The sequence below is a fragment of the Lupinus angustifolius genome, chromosome LG05 (assembly GCF_001865875.1).
Source record: "Lupinus angustifolius cultivar Tanjil chromosome LG05, LupAngTanjil_v1.0, whole genome shotgun sequence".
Classification (NCBI taxonomy): domain Eukaryota; kingdom Viridiplantae; phylum Streptophyta; class Magnoliopsida; order Fabales; family Fabaceae; genus Lupinus; species Lupinus angustifolius.
The window spans coordinates 23,889,485-23,913,990 of NC_032013.1; the positions used below are offsets into that span (position 1 = coordinate 23,889,485).

The window sequence follows — 24,506 nt, forward strand, 5'->3', positions numbered from 1 at the left end:
ATATTATATTCATATCAGAAACAAACAAAAATGCTTTATTTTATGCATGTGTCTCAAAAAACTTCGTTTCTTTTGGAGATCATTATATTTTTATTTTCTTCAAAAAAAATAATAACCTAAGAAATATAAGAAAAAATGTACACACCGAAAGTATTAAGAGTTTTTATACCGTCAGTGTATCATCCACCATTCATTTTCAATCTTAACGAATTTTTTACAAAAAGTAATTCAAATTAATAACGAATAATACACCAACTATATATACATCTTTATACTATCAATGCATAAATTTAACACTCAAGAAATATATGGTAAGAAATGACATGAAAAAAGAAAGTAAATAGTAGTGATAAAGAAGGAGAATGTAATGGTATATGTCTCGATCAATGAGGGGATAAGAGTGAAAAATATGAATAAACCATAGCATAGAGAAAAAGAAGAAAAAAATAGAGTTTTTTTTGTTTGTTATAGAAAATCTTTGTTCTGTTCCTTCCTTCCCAAGAAATCGGGTTCTTCCTTTTCCTTCTTCATTCCTTCGTTTCCAAGGTCCACATTCTCTTCCTCTTTATTTATTCTTTCTGTTTATTTTCCACAGAAATATTTTTCCTTTGTAATTCCTCAGCTGTTGAAATTCCTAGCTTTTGATTTTTTCCTTGTATTTTGGCAAAATGTGATGAAATAAATATATTCTTTTACCCTTCTCCTAAGAGCTTTAAATTTTGTTTATTTATGATTATTATGGATTATTGGTTTCGTGTGATTATTTATTTAAGTACTTTTTTGTTAATAAATTGATAGATTAGTGCCTAGTTGGTTGATCCAATGGAGAAGGTGCTTGGTATGAAGGGTGGAGGGGAAGAGAATGGATGAATATGGTGTTGCATGATTGGAAAAGGTTGAGAATTCTGAATTTGTTGAAATAATTGGTAGTGGTGATTTTTCGATTTTTTTGAAAGATCTTTAGCCCTCAAATTTCTTTAAGTTTGAATGCAATTTGATGATCTATGGATTCCGAATCGTCTGGCGATTTTGTGAAATGTTTCAAATGTTGTGAGTCCGGGTGTGATTGCTCGATGGCGACGAGAAGGAAGGATGATGAGTTGGAACCAGAGGGTTTGGATTATTCGATTGCGCGTGTGGAAATAGGTGATGAGTGCACTGCATTGCGCGAGGCGGTGAGAAATCAGCAACAATGTATACAGAATCTGTATTCTGAATTGGAGGAGGAAAGGAACGCTTCTTCCTCGGCTGCGAATGAGGCTATGTCAATGATATTGAGGCTGCAGAGGGAAAAGGCACAACTTCAAATGGAAGCGCGGCAATTCAAGCGTTTCGTGGAGGAGAGGAATTCGCATGATCAGCAGGAGCTTCTAATCTTGGAGGATTTGTTGTATCAAAAAGAACAGGTGATTCAGTCACTAACATGTGAAATTCAAGCTTATAAACACCGGTTGTTGAGTTTCGGCATCACCGAGTCAGAGGCAGATGAAATTCCCCCTTATGAGTACCCTCCTTTGAGATGTAATGTAATGAATGTTGTGACCAATGATGATAATGATGACATCGATATTGAAAAACATGTATTCGGCGAAACACCTAGGGATCGTGCGAGGAACTTGAAAAATAAGATCACTCAACTCGAGACTAGTCCAACTTATAGCCAAATGGAGGGGGATTTAACAGGAAAAAGTGTTCTAGACAAAGTGGTGGTTGGACAATCTCCAAGATGGACTAAGCATTCTAGGAAATTTTCTTCCGAATCAACTTCATTTTGCCCCGAGCTTCTAATGGATTCTCCGAGGCTCAATTGTAGCTTTAAGAAGATCGATGAGGAGAATTCCAATTGGAACATGGTAGATAATGCATCAGAAGGTGGTGATGATATGAGTGACACTAGAGTCTATACAATTGACTATGTTAACAATGGGGCACCATATAATGGTTCCACTGATTTCAAAGCTGGAGCTAGTGCCTATGATGATTATGGAACCACTCCAAAGGAGATAGGATTTAATGCAGACTTTGAAGATCCCTATGTGAAGAAACTTTACACGAGGCTTCAGGCACTCGAGGCCGATAGGGAATCGATGAGGCAGGCAATCATTTCAATGCGTACCGATAAAGCACAGATTGTTTTACTTAAAGAAATAGCTCAAAATCTGTGCCAAGAGATGTCAGTGCAAAGAAAACAGGCAATGAGAAAGAGATCCGTTGTCGGTCGCTTGCCATTCGTGACGTTTTTTAAGGTAATTTATAAATAAACCATTTCTGATATCTACATGTCTTAGTTCATTCATAATTTCATATCATGATTGAAGACTTTTGTGGTTGCACTTATGCCATTTCATCTTTCTTTTTGTACTCAGTGGATCGCATCGATTCTTTTCTGGAGAAGGAAAGCTAATGAAATCAAGTAAGTAGACAACAATTACAATAGTTCATAATTCATAGCACTTACAAAAGAATGTTGAAACATTGATTGAGGAAATCTATATTTTTAGTTTATATGTTATCCTAAGAAAACATCTCCAGAGTGGCTTCGATGTTCAACATACTTGTCATGCATTGTATTAAATGTTTGATGTAATCATAATTTCTTCACATATTAGTTTCTGGTTTGCAACAACACCAGCATTAAGCGCAATAACGATAATCGTATTCGAAATATAAGTTAAAGTGGCAGAAAAACTGTTATTATTTCCTTGTCTATGCTAGTATTATGGAACTATTATTGTTATCTCAGACAAGTAGTAACTGCATACTGATACACTTCTCTCAAAACATAGCAATTCTTTTCGATGTCAAATTCATGTTTTACGTGTCGAAACATAGCATTTCTTTATGGTCAAGGATATGCTTGAATGATTGATTCTATGGAAATTATCCATCATTGATAATGCTTATGATTGTAGGTACATGTTTGGGCTACCATCTAACAATGATGGCTTATATTTGCTCATCAACAAGGAACCTCATGTAAGGTCATGGAGATATCTTACAAGTACACATTTGGGAGATTAGTTCTCATTTGTGAGAGCACCAAGTGAATCATGATCACACAATGTTACAAGATTATTTCCATTCTAACTCTATTGATTTTGCATGAAATTGAATGGAACTTGGATATGATTTTACATTTGAGCATTGTTGAAATTGAGGTACATGTATTTGGACTGCACTCTCCTATACATGAGTTATTGTTAAGTTTGTTCACTCTTCATATAGTTCCTATTCTTTTCAAGCACATTGCTTGATAGTGACTAGTTAATGGCAACCTTTTTCTATTGAGTTTGGCTCATTTAGATGTTAACATAGTGTGGAAACAACGTTTTTGTTGCAACCTGATTTTCGGTTGAAGACGACTCTATGACTTAGGAAGTTGTCGAAATATGACTATCTTCATATTAAATATTTTTACATTTTACACATCCATGTTTTTTTTGTTCTTCAATGATATGGGAAGCCTCTTTTTTCTTCTTCTTGGATTTCATCCCCACCTTTTCTGCATTGAATCCATGTATTGGGATAAAGGTCCTAAAGTGAGCTTATATGTTAAATGAATATGTAGGGTTTTGTCCATCATGGGATTATTACTATTGATTTAATATCAAGTACTAATATATTTTTATTTGCTCATTTTATACCATCCCTACTTAAAAGATTTTTTTTGGTGCATTGTGTGTAGGGAATAATTTATGGATATATATTCTCACTATTCATATTTTCAATTATTTTCACTAGTTGAAATTATCATATTTATTAGGGGTTAGGACACAATTTTTTAATTGATCCAATAAATAAGTGTTGCTATTTTTTGGTTTTTTTTTTAATCTAACAAAATTTTATATCACTAGACCAATATTTTTTACAAGTATATATAATATTTATGACACTACAAAAGTTAACCAACCAAAATTTGATAAATTCCCTTATAATAAATCAAAATATTTTTACCTCTCATTTTTATTTTTATCCAATAAAAATCTCTTTTAAAAATGACAACTTAAAATTATCACAATTTTGGGACAACTTAAAATTCTTAATTCTCAAAATAAGATTATCGTAATATCGTGAGTGACACAAATTCTTTATTTTTATCCGAATCGAAACGTATTCTATTACAAAGAGCAGAAACGTATTTATCTGGGTTTGGGTTTTATCACCATAAACCCTAAATCCTATTGAACATTGCAGAGTGAAGGTGCGAATCCACCATGCCCAACTTCAAAATGAGGTACCTTTTGTCCAATCTCAGAAGAACACCAAAGAAAAACACCAAAATCAAAAGCAGAATCAGAAACAAGAACATGGGCAAGTTCAAAAACCAATCTTTGATTTCCACCACAAAACAGTTACAATGTCTAGAAGAAGAAGGCAGTGATGAATGTTTCAGCCTCAAAAGCACTACACAATCACACACTCATGGTGTTCAACCATTGGGTAATCTTTACCTCAGTTCAGGTTCCATCAATTCCAGAGACACAGGTTTAGGTAATCTTCACACCCTTTCAGATGAGCTTGTTCTTGAGATTCTAGGGTTTTTGGGTGCTTCTGAATTAGGGGTTTTATCTACTGTGAGTAAATCACTTTATGTTTTCACTAACCATGAACCACTTTGGAGGAATCTTGTGTTGGAGAATTTTGTTGGTGGGTTTCAGTTTAATGGGTTTTGGAAATCTACTTATGTTTCTGCTTGTTACCCTTCATTTGATTTGTCGAGTAATGAGCTTCGGAGTTTCAAAGTTAGAGACTTTTATTCTGATTATCTTTTCCAGAGTTGGCTCTGTGCTAATCTGGAAATGAAGCCTGAATGGTTGGAGAGGGATAATATAGTTAGGAAGAAGGGTATTTCGGTTGAGGAGTTTGTGTTGAACTTTGAGGAGCCAAATAAGCCGGTGTTGTTGGAAGGGTGTATTGATAATTGGGATGCATTGAGAAACTGGGATCGGGATTATTTGATGCAGTTGTGTGGTGATGTTAAGTTTTCTGTTGGACCACTGGAGATGAAGCTCGAAGACTATTTTCGATACTCGGATCAAGTTAAAGAAGAAAGACCGTTGTATTTGTTCGATCCAAATTTTGCTGAGAAAGTTCCGAAATTGGGTTCTGAGTATGAAGTTCCGGTGTACTTCCGGGAGGATTTGTTTGGTGTTTTGGGCAATGGGAGACCTGATTATAGATGGGTTATTATTGGACCAACCGGGTCTGGATCTTCTTTCCACGTAGATCCAAATTCGACTTCAGCTTGGAATGCAGTTATCACAGGATCCAAGAAATGGCTATTATTTCCTCCCGATGTGATTCCACCGGGAGTTCATCCTAGTCCTGATGGTGCGGAGGTTGCATCTCCTGTTTCGATAATTGAATGGTTCATGAACTTTTATGGTGCAACGAAAAATTGGAAAAAGAGACCGATTGAGTGCATATGCAAAGCTGGGGAGGTTATCTTTGTGCCTAACGGATGGTGGCATTTGGTGATCAACCTGGAGGAGTCTATAGCGATAACCCAAAACTATGTTAGCAGGTAAGATTATTAATTACAAGTTTGATTTATAAGAAAACATTATGTGAGCTTCTGTATATTCGAAGTGGATATTTAATCAATTAGAATTAATTGTTAATATGTACTTTTTTAAGCTGATAATTTCATTGTATCTCAAACGTTTCATTCCTCTTCATTCCCCTCCAATAATCTTTACACACTCTTATATGTAATTTACTTTGTAAAATAATAATCTTTTTACACAATCCAAACAAAATAGATTTGCTTCCAAACACCAACATGTTATAATTTTAACAGAGTAAAATGATCGATAAATATTATAACAATCTAATTTTTTTCAGCTATACCAAACACATAGAATGATATGTGATTTCGAACTCTATATATAATGTAGCATCACGTCATTAGATCTCAGTGTACAACTTTTATTGGACAGATAGGGCATTGAAGTTAAGCTCTAATACTGAATAATCAATAACTAAATGATATTTCATTTGTGTAGTATTTCAAATTTGGTTCTAGATTTGCATTTTGAATGTATCTTTGGTAATCTAATCTTAAATGATGGTCATTTGTTACAGGAGAAATTTGTTAAATGTGTTGGATTTTCTTAAAAGGCCAAATGCTAGCACACTGGTATCCGGAACAAAGGATCGAGTGAATTTATATTGTAAGTTTAAGAATGCCATTGATGGTTCTTTTCCCGGAACAATAGAAGAACTGGCCGAAAAAGAAGAAGAGAAGAAAATGCAGCAAAGGAAACTTCCCTTCTGGGATTCTGTCACAGATGCTAACATGGGAGCTTTCAAGTTCTCTTTCTAGACAAATACACAAATAGCAGCAATCAATATTGCAGATTCTACATTTCAGATAGTAGATAACAAAAAACAATTTTGGCATTTCCATTGTTTCTCATTCATTGTACTTTAGATGTTTTGTAAGATTTATCATTGTCATGGGTTCAACTAGAAGATTTTCATTGAGTAGACCAAATGAGACATGTTATGAACAATTGCGAAAATTTTGTTGTTTAGAATCGTTGGTTACATGCCACCCTGAATCCCAGATGGTGATCTATCATTTTTATCCTGCTTGGTTGAAAACCATGGATTTGCATTGTAGAGCCGATTTTATGTTATGATTAGGAACTCAACTTTCAATCCCATGATCATAACAAGCAACACTTATGATACTCTAATTTAAGAAAAGGGGGAAAATGATGAGCTCATGAGGTTCTCTTCCTAGTGTACTAGTGTTCCTGGACTGAAACAAATGCAAAGTGGTTATCATGTGTTGATCTCAATTATATATGACTTCTTAGTTACAAGTCAAGATTTTATACATTTCAAATTTTAATCCAAAAGTTAGGTTCAGCACTATTTATCTAAGTAGTAGTCTAAATCGTATTACCACAAGAACTATCATATTATTAGGTGTGAACAGGAAAGCTTTTACTCTTTAGTTGTCGAACCAGAATCGAAAAGTGACATTAAGTACCGCTCAAGCAAGAAAATATTTTTTCCCATTACTCATTCCAAATGACAATTCCAGGTGAAATACTCAAACTGCGCCAACTACTGAACTTCACAATTGGCATTAGATAATAAATTCATGGTTGGGAACAACTTCCACATAGATATAAAAATACAAATTCCATTTGGTTTTTTCATATTCTAGAGGGTTAAGGAAAAGGATAAGAACTCGAATAAGTTACTCATCAAAGTGATGAAAATAAGTTACAGGAGATAGTGTAGCTGTATAAGATCCATAATTGTATTTCAAACCTTTTAGTGAACAAGATTGCAGGCTAGAGATGACTACAGATTCTGAAATTCCAAATGTACCATTATAGTTTGGCATGTTTTCATTTCCTCCTGCTTTAGATTCTGACTTGTCACAAGTTGATTTTAAAGCAATGTTCAAGCCAAGCGAATTAGGTTCCGTCACAAAACTGTACATCAAAAGATGAAACTAAACATCATTTAGGTTTCAAATAACAATGCATGATGCAACAGGAATCCATAAGATCTCAACAATAACCCAAGTGAATTTAAATGCTGAAGAAATTCTACATATTTAGTAGAACTCTATATGACCCAGAAGGCCAGAACAATCATCAGGTTAACACGAGCCCAATGTAGTACTAGTATGTAGGATGGGTAGGAGATTAAAGATCATGGAAATTCAATCATCATGTTTGAAGTGATTTAAAAAATCAAAACAGTTGATAGAAATATCAGAAATCACAGACATTACACTTCTATTTCATCAACAAGTAGTGCTATTTCATCACAGACATTACACTTCTATTTCATTCTTTGAAGTTAAGGTTGCTCGGAATTGCATGTATACCCAAATTCTCCTCCATTAACCTTCCATGTGCAGCTTGTGCTGCAACAAGGTCATAGGAGCTAGTCTTAACCTTAAGCCCAATTATTTGAGACAGCTACACATGAATAACTAAGTAGTAGTCTAAATCGTATTACCACATGAACTTTTCCTATCTAAGCAATTCAATTATACCATGTACAAGTATAACCAAGCAAAGGCTACCCATACCTTGCCTCAAAGCTTCTTCCTTCCGATCCCATCAATGCACATATACCACTAATAATCCAAGGTGGAAGGAATGCATCCTTAATTTCAATGCTACAACAAAGGCCATCTGGCGATCCTTGTGCAGGCTCACTATCTTTCCCAATAGATCCATTAGAAGAAGCAGCAATATGTTCAGCTCTTCTCATCTCCATGCATTTAATCTGTCAAAGAAAGTATATAGATTCCGTCATTTATCCATCGACAGTTAGCAAAGCAAAAATAACTAAAGTAACCTTAAATGGGAAAAGGAAATAAATTTTGATTTCTAATTCCATATAACAGTGTGGTTGGATCCTCTAGATTGTTTTCTAGAACATAATGATACATCTGCACAACTCCAGTGGCACAGATTTGACAAAGTAAACAACTAAAAAAATATTTGTCACTTGATGATGAGAAACTATACGGGAAGTGCTAATAGCATTCCTGGCTCAAGTGATGTAGGTAGAAGGATTGGTTTGACAGTTTAATAATTTAGTTAAACTTCAACCATTACAAATTACATAAGTAATGCATGGAAAGAAAATCAGTCCGAGGATTATCACATACATTAGGAGATGACGAAGCAGAATTTTGAAAGGGCAAAGGAGAGCACAAGACAGGTACATCCATACCAGACAGCGAGGTCAAGATTGATCTGCAGAGTGCATTAAGGATGGAATTTATTCAGCAAAAAGACCAAACATCAAATAAGTCTGAGTGAGTTAGGTAATAACTAACAGTGGATAAATTGCTACCAAGAGAATCAACCGTTAACTAGTCACCTGTAATTTAGTAAAACATCATATAAACCATGTACATTGTCATTGCCACTGAAAACCAGCAAAGATTCTGGGCTATTATCAACATCAGAGAATGACCTTAATCGTCGAGTCTGTATTAAATTAAGCAAAAACAAACCAATCAATTAAAAATATAAAACTTATATATTGTGCCAGTTAACAATATCGACAATGAATATTACTGTGAGAAGATTCATGGTAAGAAGACATTAACTGGTCTGAAAAACTTTAAGATGCTTTTATAGATGAAATTGTCATACATAAAATAGTTTGCATTAATTTAGATCAACATCTTGAACGTTTACACTACCGCCTAATTGCATGCCACATTACTAAAAGTGTTTTACTATCATAGCAGGAGTCACTCTTTGAGTGACAGAAATCACATAATTAGAGGATGAAGTAAAAACAACTTGACAGGCATTATTTCAAAATTAAACTCCAAATAGTTAATTCAACACTAAATGTGAACCAGCTACAATTTGTTTCAGTGTTCAGAATTAGATTCATCAACAGAATTACAAAGAGCAACTATGTAGGGAAATTATTCATGGTCATCCACATGGATTAGACCAGAGACATTCCTTAAAAAAGAATTGCTATAGTAATAAGAATAGCATATTACAAACCTGCCCCAAGTTTTGCTTCTCTATCTCTGATAGTTCAGCAAGATCCTCAGTAGTGACTTGCTCCACTTTCGAATGGCAGAGAGGCATAGAGAAACAAACATCCTACTCAAAAGCGTATACAGCCAAAAATAAATTCAAAGGTTGTAAATATTACTCGGACTTTGTATTCCAGTATAATAATTAATATTAAATAAAAACAATTAGAAGAAAATAAGGCCTTTGTTAACAAGCAGCATACATGAAAACCTAAAAAACCCCGTATTGCACTTGTAATACACTGTACACATCATAATTGATTAACCTAAGATGTTATGCACCCTGAAGTCCTGAACAACTCTAAGGCCCAATACCATAGAACCATAATACTAGCCAATTTGGAAAGATAACTGGAAAGCATTTTGTAGAGTTAAAAAGCTAGCAGTCAAGATGATAAGCCGGTACCAGAAATTAATATACCAACTTACTCTCCTCACCATGACCTACTCAAAAAACAGAGTAAAATTGAATAACCAGCATCAAGAATGAGACTAATACTCATTGGTAATATGAGAAAGAAACAAGATGCCATAAACTTACTAGTAACTTACTCCAAGATTTTCCTAGAAATATGCTTTATATGCATCAACAAAAAATTACTCACCCTTAGACAAACATTACAGCAAGTGGGTTAATATATATTTCACGCATCTTGATATGTAAGATTATGAGTAATTTACCTGCTCTCTTAACAACGATCTCAAACCTCTGGTTGACTTAGAGATATAAGCATTGCACGAACATTTGGATCTTCTAGAGGTGTCACTGCCAGTGAACATCACCACAAACTGGGAAGTGCAAACTAGTAAACAAAATGGAAAAAATTCAGCAAAAACATTTGTCATATACTCCTATACAAATAGATAAATTGTAATTTGTATAACAAAAAATAAATATAAATGCACAATGAAGTCATAAGGTTTGAAAAATAGCAAAATTAAGTCTATACATTAATAATACTACAGAAAGCTACATCAATAAAAGAAACAAGTGTATTTCCATCATGATATTTGATCATTAGTCAGACACCATTTAAATTACAAATTACAAGCACAAACACTAATGAGAAATTATGAATAGTAACAGCAACATAAAAAATATAGGGTAAACAAATGTCTACAATCATTGATCATTAGTTCAGTATAACTACATAGACAAAAAATGTTGGTTATGTATCATTACCATAAAAGAGGCCACATATGTTCTTACGAAGCATGTAATAAAGATTCTGGAAAGATTCTTCCCAATCAACATGCCGTTTCCTTAAGAACTCCAATTCTATTCCATACAAGAAAAAATGAAGTTAAAGAAATGCAGAAGAAGAAAAGAGGACAAAGAAGATGCTAGAAATGGGGCAAGTTCAAAGCTGCTTGACAACCTCCATCTGCTGTTGATGAGCTCAAGATTGATACGAGAGAAGGTGGTAGAACAGATTGTGGATATATCCATGAATGCAAACCGTTAAAACCCTGGGAAACTCTCATATTTTGACTCTCAAAAGGCATGGTACCACACAGAACTGACCTGTGTATCCTGAAATTTAGAAATGAAAAAAGCTTTCACAAAAAGGCAAAAAAATAGACCACAAGGATAGTTGAATGTAATACCAAAGCAAGCAGGAAATAAACAATCCAACCAAATCACATAAATCAGCGATGCATCAACATGGCACAAAGATAAACAGAAGAGAGTGGTTTCCTGTTCAAAGTATCAATGCATATGTGAAAAAACCGTGCAATGTCCATAAATAAGTTTTTTTGTTATAGAAACATGAAAGTTCAACATGTTATTATTAGTCTAACATAGAAAAAGAGGAACCATGTAAGGCATGTATTCCAATATTGAAAATACAGAGAGCAAATGAAAAAGAACCATCCATGAAAAAATACTTGTTCTACTATATAAAAATGTGTGATAAATGCATCAGCAAAACTTTTTTTCAATAAACAGTAAACACAATACTATTCTTATCTAATCAAATGGCAACTTTTTTCTCCTCGGTTTTAGCTCAACCTAACTCATTGTTTTATCAAGTTTTAGCTGCCAATGCATCTGTGTATAACAACATTTGGCATCAGCAGGGACTTCATCATACATGGATCTTTCTTAACTATAGAGGCATAAAGGACACTTGGAAAATCCTCCCTCTCAACATGGAAACTATGCATCTTAGTGTTAAAGCTTTTTAATTCGCTCCATTTCATCTTATTCCTAGCAGGCTTGACGGAAAGATAATAGTCCATTCTAAGCACTCACCAATTCACAGAAGACGAGCAAACTACCCGCATACTGGTTTTTAGAGTAAGATCCAAAGGAGCCTGCTGGCTAGGTACATGACATTCAGAGAAGAAATTTCCTGTGAAGGCTGATGACAAATCTCCACATTTTTCAGATGATTCAGCAGCTAAACCATTATCAACATTTGAATCCAGAGCAAATAGTCCTCTTAATGTTTTGCCCTATAAAAAATAATTTTGAGTAACAATGACACATTTAAGATACAGGATCAGCAATGTAAATAAGTATACAAGAAAAGGCCTGCCTCTGCCATTGTATACCATGTCAACAGGAGCTGTCAAGCCAGAAGTTCTATCAGCAGCTGATGAAAGTTCAGAAACACTAAGAAACTTTCCTTGGTTGCATTTTTCAGTTGTTTGACAAGCGTGCAATACACCATCTTTGCTAACTTCAGTTGAAGCAACAGAGTTCTTCAAGCTAACAACAATTAGGAATAGAATCAACAAAAAGGAAAAAATTAACTGTGAGCTCAAGAAAATGCATAAACTGTGATACAAACCATGAAACTCCTTGCTGACGTGTGGTATCTGAATTGGCAAATACTGACAGGTTCTTCAGGATACTACTTTTCTCTAAGAATGCATTTTCCTGAACATAATAAGTAATAACAAGGCTACTTAGTTCACTCTCAACAACATTAAAACCTGAGGTCAATATTTTAATGATGTCATATGACCAAGCTAAAACTAAATGAGATATAAGTAAAAAATATAATAACCTTTGCATTTTCCTTTCCAGATACAATCTTAAACCTCGACTTTTTGGCAGGAAATAGTTCATCAACACGTGTGCCAGTGTATCTCAGGATCCCTGACAATCCTGACTTTTTAAACCCATTATCCAAATTGGTAGTGCTGCAAACACAGATCAATCAATTATCTTTTCGTGGCAAACAATAAATAACATATTGAAAGAGAAAAGGAGTAAACTTACTTATTAGAACCATCCAAGGTGAATGGGGATTCATCAGTAAGGTCCACAACACTTGCCCGTTTCAACTGCTCTCCCTGCCAAGCATGTATAGATATTATATAAATTTTTCTCCATCACAATGCAATGCTGGTTGTCAACATGGAACTAAAGAAATCTTTCATGCAGATTTAAATTGAAATTGTACTACACCTACATATGGATGAAGAGCATTAACATACAAATTACATTTCAATTGTCATGGCAAATTAGCATATGAACCACAAACTAACACATAATAGAGATGTAATTCATCACAAAATACTCAAAACATATAGTTTACTCCCAAGTCATAATTTTGAATTGTGGTAGGCAGTCACTGAAATTTTCTACAGCATCAACCAATCATGTCACAATACATGTAACTTTGAGGTACTTATTGTAAGAGTCAAATATTTCTAATAATGTGGCAATACATAATTGATTTACACCATAATTTTTTATATTAAGGGTATTTGTTTCAGATTGTTTGTTGGGGGAAAAACAATCACTTTTGTTTTAAGCTGTTGAGAGTTAAGGAATGCATGTTTGGCAAAAAAAGGTAAGGCATCTCAAAAACTGTTTTCTCCCTCCATAAACACTGGAAAAGTCATTAACATTACTTTAGAATCTGATAATGAAGTTATTTATGAATTTGAACCAAACACAAAGTAACAATGCATTAAACTTAAATCCTTAAATACTTCCAAAAAGAGTCTTAAATCCTTATATATTTTACTCGGATGCAGATTTATACATGAAACACACTTTTGAAGCATGCTTAGACCTAAACTAAGCTAAGCTAAAAAAACCTATAAATCAATTAAGACTTAGGTTACTAAGGACAAAAATATAAATTAGATTCATACTGTAACATCGGCAATGAATTCACATCACAATTGTTGTCAAGGATTTCAATAAATAGGATAACCGATTCATCTTCATCATAATATGACAAATTGAACAGTTGAAATAAAAGACGAAGTAGATATAAATTGAAGTTACCCTAAGTTCAGACGGTGTCTTTCTTTTAAGCTTAACCATAGATCCACCACCACCACCGCCGCCACCTTTGGGAGGCCCTAATCCAATTCGACGAGAGGTAGGGTGTACTGAACTCTCTATAGCAACTTTCGCCATCCTCAATTTCCACGCGCCGCCGCAACGAGGTCAGTATTAAATATAGTAACCGCTCTGAAGAGAAGTGTGAGATAAATATGAAGAAGTGAAGATGAATAGAGAGAGAGAGATTGAGATTTGAGAATTGAAAATTGAAAATTTTGATGAAGAATATCGAAAGAATGAAATGGAGCGAGGGGAGTAAGTAGGAAATTTTGCGCAAAAATTGGTGGGGTTTTTAAAAATATGATTTCCCTCCACTTTTTAACGCTGTTATGGACGGCGTTAGTGAACGTATATATACTCTTCTGTTTCTAATTTATGTTGGACTGGGCTGGGCTTAGCGTTTTTACTTTTCCATCCGCAATTTCTGTGTAAGTTTTTTGGTACTATTAAAGGATAACATTTCACCTTTTGCTTAAGGAATTAATCATTTTCGAAATTTGTGACTGCCTCTCTCTCAATGAGTATTATTCTCAGAGTTGAATTTTTGACTTTTTGGTCGTCATGTAGAGCCTTACATCATTAGGTTTAAATATGTTTTGAATCTCTATAAATATATACAATTTTGATTAAGATCTACACATATATAATAAAAAAAATTCAAAATTTTAAAAAGGGCCCAACCGGGTTCGAACCGGTGACCTCTTGATCTGCAGTCAAATGCTCTACCACTGAGCTATGGACCCTTGGTGATGTTGGTTTTGATTTAATTATTATTACTTAAATAGTACAAAATTTAGTTATGACTTTAAGTTGTGTGGAAAAAAAGTTTCCTCCTTATTATCCCTTTTGAGATCTCAAATTTTGGTTTATTGAACTTGGAAAGTTAAATCTCTACTAAGAAGATGGGCTCAGAACACAGTTCTACTAAAATTTAACTTCAGTACATTTCCAAGAGTTATTATCATTATTAAATTAATTTATTTGTGAGAAATATAACTAATTAATCTTAGTGGAGAAAATCAACGTTGTTATTCTTAGCTACTTGGAGTTAAGCTTCATTTTCATTTTATACTAATATGAAAATAATGAAAAAAATTCAATTCAATTGTTAACTACTCTTTGTTGGAAATAGGACTGTGTGTATTCTAGTAATAACACATGATTTTGAAAATCCAACAATTTTCCCGATCTAAATAAAATAGGTTTTCTATGAAGAATATTTGGATGAAATTCATTTATTATACATATAATATATATTTATATAAAATATTTATTAATTTATCACAAATACTTACATATATTTGATTATAAGTGAGTATATCACATTATGATGACCATGTATTTATTTTCAACATATCAAATATATAAGACTACTATACATATTAATGAAAGTATTATAATGAAATTGATCATTGAATCTTATATATGAACAAAAGTTCATACAAATTTTTTAATTTAAAATATTTACCGAATTTATATTATAGGTCATCAAAGAGTTTTAGCGAAACAACATCGTATTGATCTTCTCAATCACCTTAACCACTCTATCTCATTGATTTAACTTTACTTAATGATCATGAGTATTTAAAACAAAATTGTGCTTTTATAAAAATCAATTTCATCTTGTAATATTCAAAGTTTTAAAAGAGTGATCAAACTAAATATTTAACTTCTCTAAAAACAAACTTATAACAATCATAATTGTACTTTATCCTTCCAAATATAAAACAAGTTAATTTCCATTCAAACTCATAATAATACAACCGGTGGTTGAAAATATAGATGGGAGGATACAGATAAAATGCTAAAAAAGTATGTTGTTATCAAAATATTGTAGGACACACGTTCATATAAATATAACTTTTCAAATATTAGATCAAAATAAAAATAATGTTATGAAAGAAAATGGCTATGAGAAATTTCAATTGTTAAATTATTTATCAAAGGATAAATACTCATAAAATATTATTTCACTCAAAAAATTATGAATACTTTAATATAATAATAAAATAATATTTATAATTGAAAATAATTCTTTTAAATAATATTTTGATAGAAACTCACTTTTAAAAAATATAGATTTGCTTGACTATAATACAAGTAAAACAAATTATTTATAAGATAAAACAAATTTTGTAATCTTATTCAATAATCATTCAATAAATAAATAAATATATATATGTATATCAATAAATCTAATAATTATAAATTAAGCTTTCCATTCACATGTTAAAAAATAATAAAATATAGCTGTTATGTAATATACTAAAAAATCAAGAAGGTAAATGTTACTTTAGTGGTGTAAGACATCACTAGATCCCAAGAATAACAAAAAAATTAAGAGTTTTATTTTTAAAGTAACAATTGTTTGGGAAGTACAACCATAAATCCCGAAAAATATTATTTCCTCACCTACAAGGATAAAAAATACACTTAATAATATGAAAAAATACTAAAAAATAATAGCATATAGTTGTTCTATAATACAGGGAAGATGAATATATTATACCATGGGAGGTACCCATAGATTCAAGGCATAAAGTGTTAAAAGATAAGAGAGAAAAATGTATATATCGGTCACTATATTATCTACCGTTGTCTTTAGTTATTGTTGATTCTTTGAAAAAAGTAATATAAATGAATGATGAATGATATATTGACTATGTATAAATACTTATAAAGATAAATTTTTCTGTCACATTATGACCCTAAAATTAACAAAATAATAATCGAACATTTTTTATATATGTTGACTACTTTAAGCCTTTCATAACAGAACATTAATGACATGTGGACTCTCATGGTATTCTTATCCATCCCTCATTAGTCATTCCTACCTTTCAAGATTCCATATATAAGCACCAAAAACTAGTAAGTTTCATTCTATCATCGTTTTTTTAATTTCCTAACAAAATGATTATCCCTATATATTTTTCTAGCTACATATATTTCCATGTTTTTTCTTAGATTACACATTTTATGTATTCATATCTATGTGATACAAATCAAATGTGTGAAGAAGAAAAATGTATAACTCAATTAGTTTTGGAGTGATGGTTGTTTTTGCTGTATCCGGAAGCATTGTTTTATTGGTAGATCAAGTTCATAAGCACATTTTCTCTAACTTCATGAAGCAATTTGAGTTTGAAATGGGTGGTGTAGCATACAAACATGGCAAAAAAAAATTGGATGGTACAATTTCTAATCTATCTATCTATCAACTTTAGTACCCTCTTTGTATTATTCTAATTAAATTCCTTGTATAGTTCATAAAATATAAGATATAAAATATAAAATATCACTTTGTTTTATGATTGCAAGGTAAGAAACATCATGCAAACAAGAAGGTGCGGTTTGACAAAAAAGTGTTGGAATTTTCACTAGAGAATAAGGGCTATAATAGAAACGTGACAAGAGCACAAAAGGTTATGAAGAACATTCAGAAATGTAAAAGTGGTCCTAAATTAGAGGACACCATGCCTCCTAATAGGGCAGTCTTGTATAGGGAAATTATGAAATATAGGACTATCAGGGGGAGACTTCGTCCTTAATTTTTATACATAAACTATTGATTCAATTCATAAGACTACGAAATGTATCAATAAGTTTGTTAATAATTTTATTTTCTTAGTATCAATAAGTTTGTTAATAATTTTATTTTGTTAGTATCAATAAGTTTGTCTTTTCAAATGATTTTTACATGCATGTAAGGTACTCTTTATCAGAGAATCTCAATTCTTTGTTATGTATGGAATGTAAAGTTGTAATTATGTTCAGAAAGTTTTCTTTATTGAAAATAAATTAGTTTATTTGAACTTAATTTGTTGAAATTCATTTTTATTTGCTGGTCTTGGGTGGGAATGATAAAACTCTGCGTAGATTACATTTTTATTCATCTAATCTTTTACTATCTTCGAATATGGTCCTATTAAAAATGAAAGAACAATAAATGGATGTGAAATTCATTATTTGAATTGAATAAATGAATTGGATATTGAATTGATGATAATATTATTCTTAGAAGTTAATTATTAAAGTTAGAACTAATCCAACAATACAATCTCACATATTCATATTCACTATTATTTATATGGTATAATATAGTTCAACATGTACAAAATACAAATGATAATATTACCCATATTCGAACAAGAGTATCATCTAGATAAACAATTTGTTAGCTATAGCCTGAAAATCACAAAACCATTTAAAAATAAATATATTATTTCTTTTTTATATTATCATTCAAAATTTTGAAAATCAACGAAATCAATTAATATTTTCCCGGCTTATTCCATTTTTAATAAGAGAAAAATAATCATATAGTAATTAATGTTGGAAGAATATTTTATATTATCAATACATTATTCATATTATTATGTATTAATTATTATTCGCAATTAAATCAAATGATTACTAAATAATACACAAACTATATAAAAATATGAATTTAATATATATATTGACAACGTAAGTGTTTTTTATGTTTTCAGTTGATCATTAATTATTCATATATTAATTATTATTAACTCTCAAATAAAGGTAATACAAATCAATTATAGATAATATATTAATAGTATAAAAAACATTACACTAACTATATATAGATTTTAAACTCTAAAAATATTACATTAGTAAGAAATAAATATAAAACTCTTGAAAGTTAAAATGTTAAATCATACCATTTAATTATCTTAATATATATCAAACAGGGACCACTCAATCGAGTTTAGGGGTGGAAAAAAACTCATACTTGTTGGTAAAACCTATATGGGTATGAGTCACAAATCAGTACTCATATGTTTTATAAATGAGTTTTTAAAAATATTCGTACGTACGGGCAGATATGAGTATTACGGTACTCATATCTGTAGGTACCCGTTATTTATATGACTATTATATTACATTTAATTAAATAAAAAATACACTACTCTAACTATCATTACACTATATACTTTTTTCTTTTATTTTGTTTACACATTTTATCTTGTTTGCATATTTTAATGAATTTGGTGGTGAAACATCTTACAAATATTATTATATGTGTAGAAACATACATGTCTTGCAAGAAAAATATATATTTTTTGTTAAGGAAATGACGATAACAAATCACACAAATAGAAAACTTCAATAGATTTAATATTTTTACCAAATTTCAATCAAAATATGCAAAAATAAATAAGTATCATCTCATTTGAAATATAATAAAACTATCATGTTAGAAATTCATTAATAGTATAGGAAACTAGCGAATACATGTTGTGTCCACAAATGCTTAAAAATACTCGTGAAAAACCCACATATATGAGCGATTATGAGTAATACTCTCCTATTTCGAAATGAGTAACGGATAACTATTACCCGTATCGGTCAATGTCCATTGCTATCCATGCTCCAATTGATTTTTATAGGAGGGGTCAAAAATCCTCCCACACATCAACCTAAATGTATTGGGGCCTTTAAAAGTGTATTTAGCATAAATTATGACCATAAATTTTGAGATTATAAATCAACACTAAGACTTGAACATGTTATTTTTTTAAATTATTTCTCAATTTATAAGTTTTTTTATTAAATTAACTTGATTAAATAACAAATTTAGGTTATAAAAAGACTTTATATAATAATAAGTAGGAAACTAAGGTGCGATGCAGGTGGAAAATGATGGAAGTGACAGAGCCTACACTCTATTAGTGATGTCTAGTCAACCAAATATATTCGACTGTACTACTGTAGTAGTTAGCAAAAAGTAGATATTTACTATCCCTTAAATTGTATTACTATATGTATCATTAATTATAATTGACCAGAAAAATAATTAATTTTTAATTTTTAATTTAAAAATATTTTTTCAACCAATCGTAAATTTATGATGTATGTAGAGACACAATTTGTTGGATAGTAAATATTGTTCAGTTAGCAAGTTGGTACACACACGTGGACCACTGTTCCATTCACATTGTTTCAGTTACTCTAAAGGTAAGTTAAAAAATTTACTCTATATTTTAGTCATTTATTTTATGAAATATAAAAATTCATATAATTTGAAATAATTATTAAATTTGAATAATTAAATTTTCATCTATACTTATTATAAAGCCAAAACATGATGTAACCACCCACCATTGAGTAATTTATAATTTCCTATTTTGCCCTTGCCAATTTTTTATTTTTACAAAAAAACCATATAATCTAATGCTCATATTCTTATTAAATCTATATTTATATCCATACAATATATAAAGGAAAAACATGAAATAACTACTATGGTGTAATATCACTTTCCTACTTTACCCTTAAACTTTTTAATTTGTACAAAAAAACATATAATTATACGTAAGTATGTAATTAAGTACCATCAACCTATTAACCATCTCTCTAGCATTATAATAAAAAATGTTATAATATAAAATATCTCCAGTAAAAAATATAATATAAAATATATTCAATACAAAATAAATATTCTAATTATCCAAAATAAAATATATAAATTTTGTGACATCATAAAAGTATGAATTTGTGTTAGCAGACACGAAGTGTCTGTACTACTAGTATATATATATATATAATAAAGCCAAAACATGGTGTAACCACCACTATGGTATAATTTATATATTCATATTTTACCCTTCAATTTTTTAATTTAAAAAAACCATACAATCCTACATAACCACCTCACACACATTAATTATAAGTTGCATAGACAAAAAAATATAATTTAAAGTAAATACAATACAAAAGTACATTTTAATTCTACAAAATGAAATATATAAAAATTAGTTACGTAATACTTTAAAATAAGAATATCACCGATAGATACTCGACGGGCACGAAGTGTGTGTCCCACACTAGTATATAATAAATGATTAGGATGTGTAGTAAGAGAATCTCATCCATTGTTCTTGCTGACTGTTATTCTTATAAACATAAGTTTGTTATTTTCAAAACTTAATGTTCACAAAATTATCAAGTCCATCTTCTTTTGTATTTTATTTTTGCCTTTTAATATGTTAATATTAGTTTAGAATTATTTGATATTTATTTTTATCATCGATTATATTGTTATATTTAATATTATTGTAATTTTTATTTTATACTTTATCTTTTTTATAAAACTATTATAATAATATTATTTTTTATTATAAATATTATATTATTATAATCATATTCCCCTTATTTAATGCAATCATTAATAGTATTATTGTAATGTTTATTGTCACTACAACTATTTTTCATAGTTATGAAAATTGTGCAATCCAGTTCAATAGAGAAATCAACATTTATATTATTTATGCAATCATATCACACAAAACTAGTCATTCTAAAAGATTTTCATTTTAACTGTATCGATCATATTGACCGATTTCATTTAAATGTATCAGACATTTAGGTCGATTTTCATTTAAATTGTATCGGTGATATCAACTACTTTTCATTTAAAATTATAAAAATTGTATGAAACTGTTTTAATTTTTACAAGAATGATATATGTGTATATAAATTTTTACAGATATAAGTTTAATTTGTGAAGAACCGTTTGAACCGCTTTACTATTGTATTTATTAATCTTGTTGGCTTTTTAAATTTTAATTTTATTTTAGTTTTTTACATTTGTTTTTATTTATTTTATATTATTTTTTAATTTTAATATGTTAACATTTGCTTATATTGTTTTTTATTTCTTTTGATTTTATATTTTTTAATATTTTATAACAAATTTAATCACTTGTCTTATTTTGTATAGCTTTAAAAAAATGAGTAAGATTTTAATTATTCTCTATTTAAACGACATGATATATGTAGGAAGGCATTAAGTAAAATAGGAAGATAAATTCAGCTGTTTGTGATTTTTCAAACCTTTAACTACACTACATTAGTAGAATTAATGTAAAAAATGGCATCTGTACGAAGATCAGTTAGCTTTACCGATGAATGTAATATTTATACACTGGTAAAGTTAAGAGTATATAATACAATTGATAATATATCAAACTCATATCATGTCACTATGTATATTTTCTTCTCTGACCATTAGTAATATTCAATTTTACTATATATGATTTTAGGATTTGGTGACAAAATGAAAGAGATAAATAAAATAAGGTATGATAAGCTAATATGTTATTGATTAGAAATGTTTGACACAAGTTTAACATGACCCACCTCATATATAGGACGTGATACGCATAATTTAATTTACATATTTCTTAACCATATTTGTCTAACAATTGTAGAATCTTTCAGAAATGTAATGGGTGTTGCCTAACAATTTTGGTTAGCACGATCTATGAAATTGAAATGCCCAATCTAATCTTGTTACTTTATCTATAATGTTATAATGTTGAATATGTAATGATTTTTTTTATCGTCAAAGATGTTAGTATTTTTATTGTAGGTGATAATCGAATTCTTAATTTTCTTCACTCATATCTTTCACTATAATCATCGAACTAACTTATAACTTTTTTTTTTTTAATTTGTTGGTGAGACTCAAACCACAACTTTTTACAGCTCATTTCTTAAGCTATTTATCATTTTCATCAAATCACCTTATGACTCAATTAATAATATTGCAATCATACGGTTGCTCAAGTTTATTTATCCTATAATCAACAAAGCAATAATAGTTTTTTCAAAGAATAACAAAAAATGTAAACATATATGTTTAGAGCTAAAAATGTAATATCTAAACAACAAAAGAATCTGAATTTGTTTTTAAAAGAGATAAATATTCTAATAAATTTTGTTGAATCAAATACAATAGATAAGTTGTTGATTTAATAAATAAGATATATGAAGAGTTGGTATCTAAATGACAAGACTACATATTAGGTTGATTATCTAAGTTAATTTTTATTTTCAAGTTGTTCACATAAATTTTTTCTCCAAATATTAACTTAAATTATTTAATGCTTTCATGTCGGTGTTTCAAATTATTTGCGTTTTCCGGTGAGTCAAATAAGTTGTTTGTTCATTATTTTTAAGCTTAATTTCATTTTTAGTAGTATGGTTTAAAAAAAATAATAGAAAAATGTCGTAGATCTTTTGATTATGAATTCAACAATACAAAATTTTGAACTTAAACAAAAAATTAAGGAGTTGTGGAGAAAAATATTGATGCATATATGAGATTGGAATGAAAAAAATAAAATCCAAGACTAAATTAAAAACAGAAAATTGCATGGAGAACCAATTTAACAGTTTTGCAATTTTCTATTTAACATAATTATGCAATGTTTATAGAAGTAAACAAAGAATGATAATATTAACCATCATGATTTCTTGGTTGGTCAATTCTATAGTAATATCTACATATGCATGTAAATTAATAAATGAAATGTCATTAGATATTCATGACATTATACCAATTTTACTAGCATGTTAAGATTCAACACATTTTAAGGGTGAAATATATATGCTATATGATTTTGATATATATTTTTACTCATCTCATCATAAGCTCGAAATATATTATACAATAATCATAAAGTTGTTAAAGTATAATATATATACACGTTATTGTTAGTACAAATATTTATATACAATTGATATACATATATCATTTACTTGTATTATATTTTTTGAAAAATCAATGATGATTAAATGATACAATGAAAATGTATCAAACTCATTCACTCTAATTTTATATTTTTTCCCAATTAATAACACTCCAATCTTAGCTTATGATTATTAATTGTAAACATTATCTTAGAACAAAATTTAAAAAACTATTTAAGTGTTTTCTATTAGTTCCGGCCCCAGCAGGACGCGTGGATTACGTGGAAAGAAAAAAAATGTCGTTTTTATTTGGGATTATTATTATGTTCGTTAGACTTTAATTATTAATTACATTATTACAAGGCATACTTTTTTTTTTTGGATTTCTGCTAACTTAGAATCTTTGACCGATACTCATTTTATTTATTTTTAATAAAAAATTATAAATTCTGAACTTTTAGAATAATATTTCTATTTTTACTACTCAATCAATGTAAACTTACTCATATATCATCATTTTTTTGTTATCATATATCATCATTAATTAACCCAAAATTTTCATTATATATTATCACCATCCATCATCATGCAAAACTAATTATGTCCAATAAATAACAAAGTGTTGGTCTAATGATGTAAGATTTCATTAGATCTTCATGTACCAAAATGTTAATGATTCGATTTTTGAAAACAATATTTATTGGAAGGAATAATCATACACATCAAAATAGATTAGTTTATTACTCAAATAGTGAATAGATATTCGTACAAAAAAAACTATGTACAACAAGTAAATAGTTGATAACAATTGAGTTTGTCACTTATAATATCATACTGTATGTATAGAAAAAAATTATGTGGTATAAGCAAAATCTACATCAATAATGGTTGTATATTGAAAGAGATTAATCGTTAGTTGTCTTCTAAGAAATCCATTCATGTATACAAAAAAAAGAATAAACTATTACGAACTCATTTAAACCTACTATAGTTCATAAATATTTATTCATCAATTATGATATTAAGTTCAATTTTTAGTGTATGTATGGTACTTTTTTTATTCAGAGACATTCCATTTAATTAAATAAATTCTAAATATTTCGAAATTATGAGGCACCATATTTCGAAATTAACATTTTTTTTCCATAT

At 29.9% G+C, this 24,506-nt stretch overlaps 4 protein-coding genes and 1 non-coding gene across 5 annotated transcripts; 3 read left to right on the forward strand and 2 right to left on the reverse strand.

The window, feature by feature from the left end:
- LOC109348277 (myosin-binding protein 7-like) lies at positions 411 to 3,305 on the forward strand. Its single transcript, XM_019588634.1, has 4 exons — positions 411 to 546; positions 799 to 2,246; positions 2,367 to 2,413; positions 2,913 to 3,305. The coding sequence occupies exons 2-4, from the start codon at positions 1,005 to 1,007 to the stop codon at positions 3,019 to 3,021; spliced, it is 1,398 nt and encodes a 465-aa protein (XP_019444179.1). The 5' UTR covers positions 411 to 546; positions 799 to 1,004; the 3' UTR covers positions 3,022 to 3,305.
- Positions 4,107 to 6,391, forward strand: LOC109348276 (F-box protein At5g06550). The gene is made up of 2 exons (XM_019588633.1): positions 4,107 to 5,524; positions 6,085 to 6,391. Exons 1-2 carry the CDS (start codon positions 4,215 to 4,217, stop codon positions 6,323 to 6,325), a joined length of 1,551 nt encoding a protein of 516 aa, XP_019444178.1. The 5' UTR covers positions 4,107 to 4,214; the 3' UTR covers positions 6,326 to 6,391.
- LOC109347099 (protein downstream neighbor of Son-like) lies at positions 7,214 to 14,064 on the reverse strand. The gene is made up of 14 exons (XM_019586827.1): positions 13,800 to 14,064; positions 12,780 to 12,853; positions 12,565 to 12,700; positions 12,346 to 12,434; positions 12,107 to 12,263; positions 11,805 to 12,007; positions 10,927 to 11,081; positions 10,731 to 10,826; positions 10,229 to 10,350; positions 9,513 to 9,614; positions 8,866 to 8,975; positions 8,651 to 8,738; positions 8,063 to 8,262; positions 7,214 to 7,454 (listed from the first exon to the last, which is right to left on the reverse strand). The coding sequence occupies exons 1-14, from the start codon at positions 13,932 to 13,934 to the stop codon at positions 7,214 to 7,216; spliced, it is 1,908 nt and encodes a 635-aa protein (XP_019442372.1). The 5' UTR covers positions 13,935 to 14,064.
- TRNAC-GCA lies at positions 14,531 to 14,602 on the reverse strand. The gene has a single exon. It is a non-coding gene; the product is annotated as a tRNA-Cys (tRNA).
- LOC109347100 lies at positions 16,801 to 17,432 on the forward strand. The gene is made up of 2 exons (XM_019586828.1): positions 16,801 to 17,069; positions 17,181 to 17,432. The coding sequence occupies exons 1-2, from the start codon at positions 16,886 to 16,888 to the stop codon at positions 17,408 to 17,410; spliced, it is 414 nt and encodes a 137-aa protein (XP_019442373.1). The 5' UTR covers positions 16,801 to 16,885; the 3' UTR covers positions 17,411 to 17,432.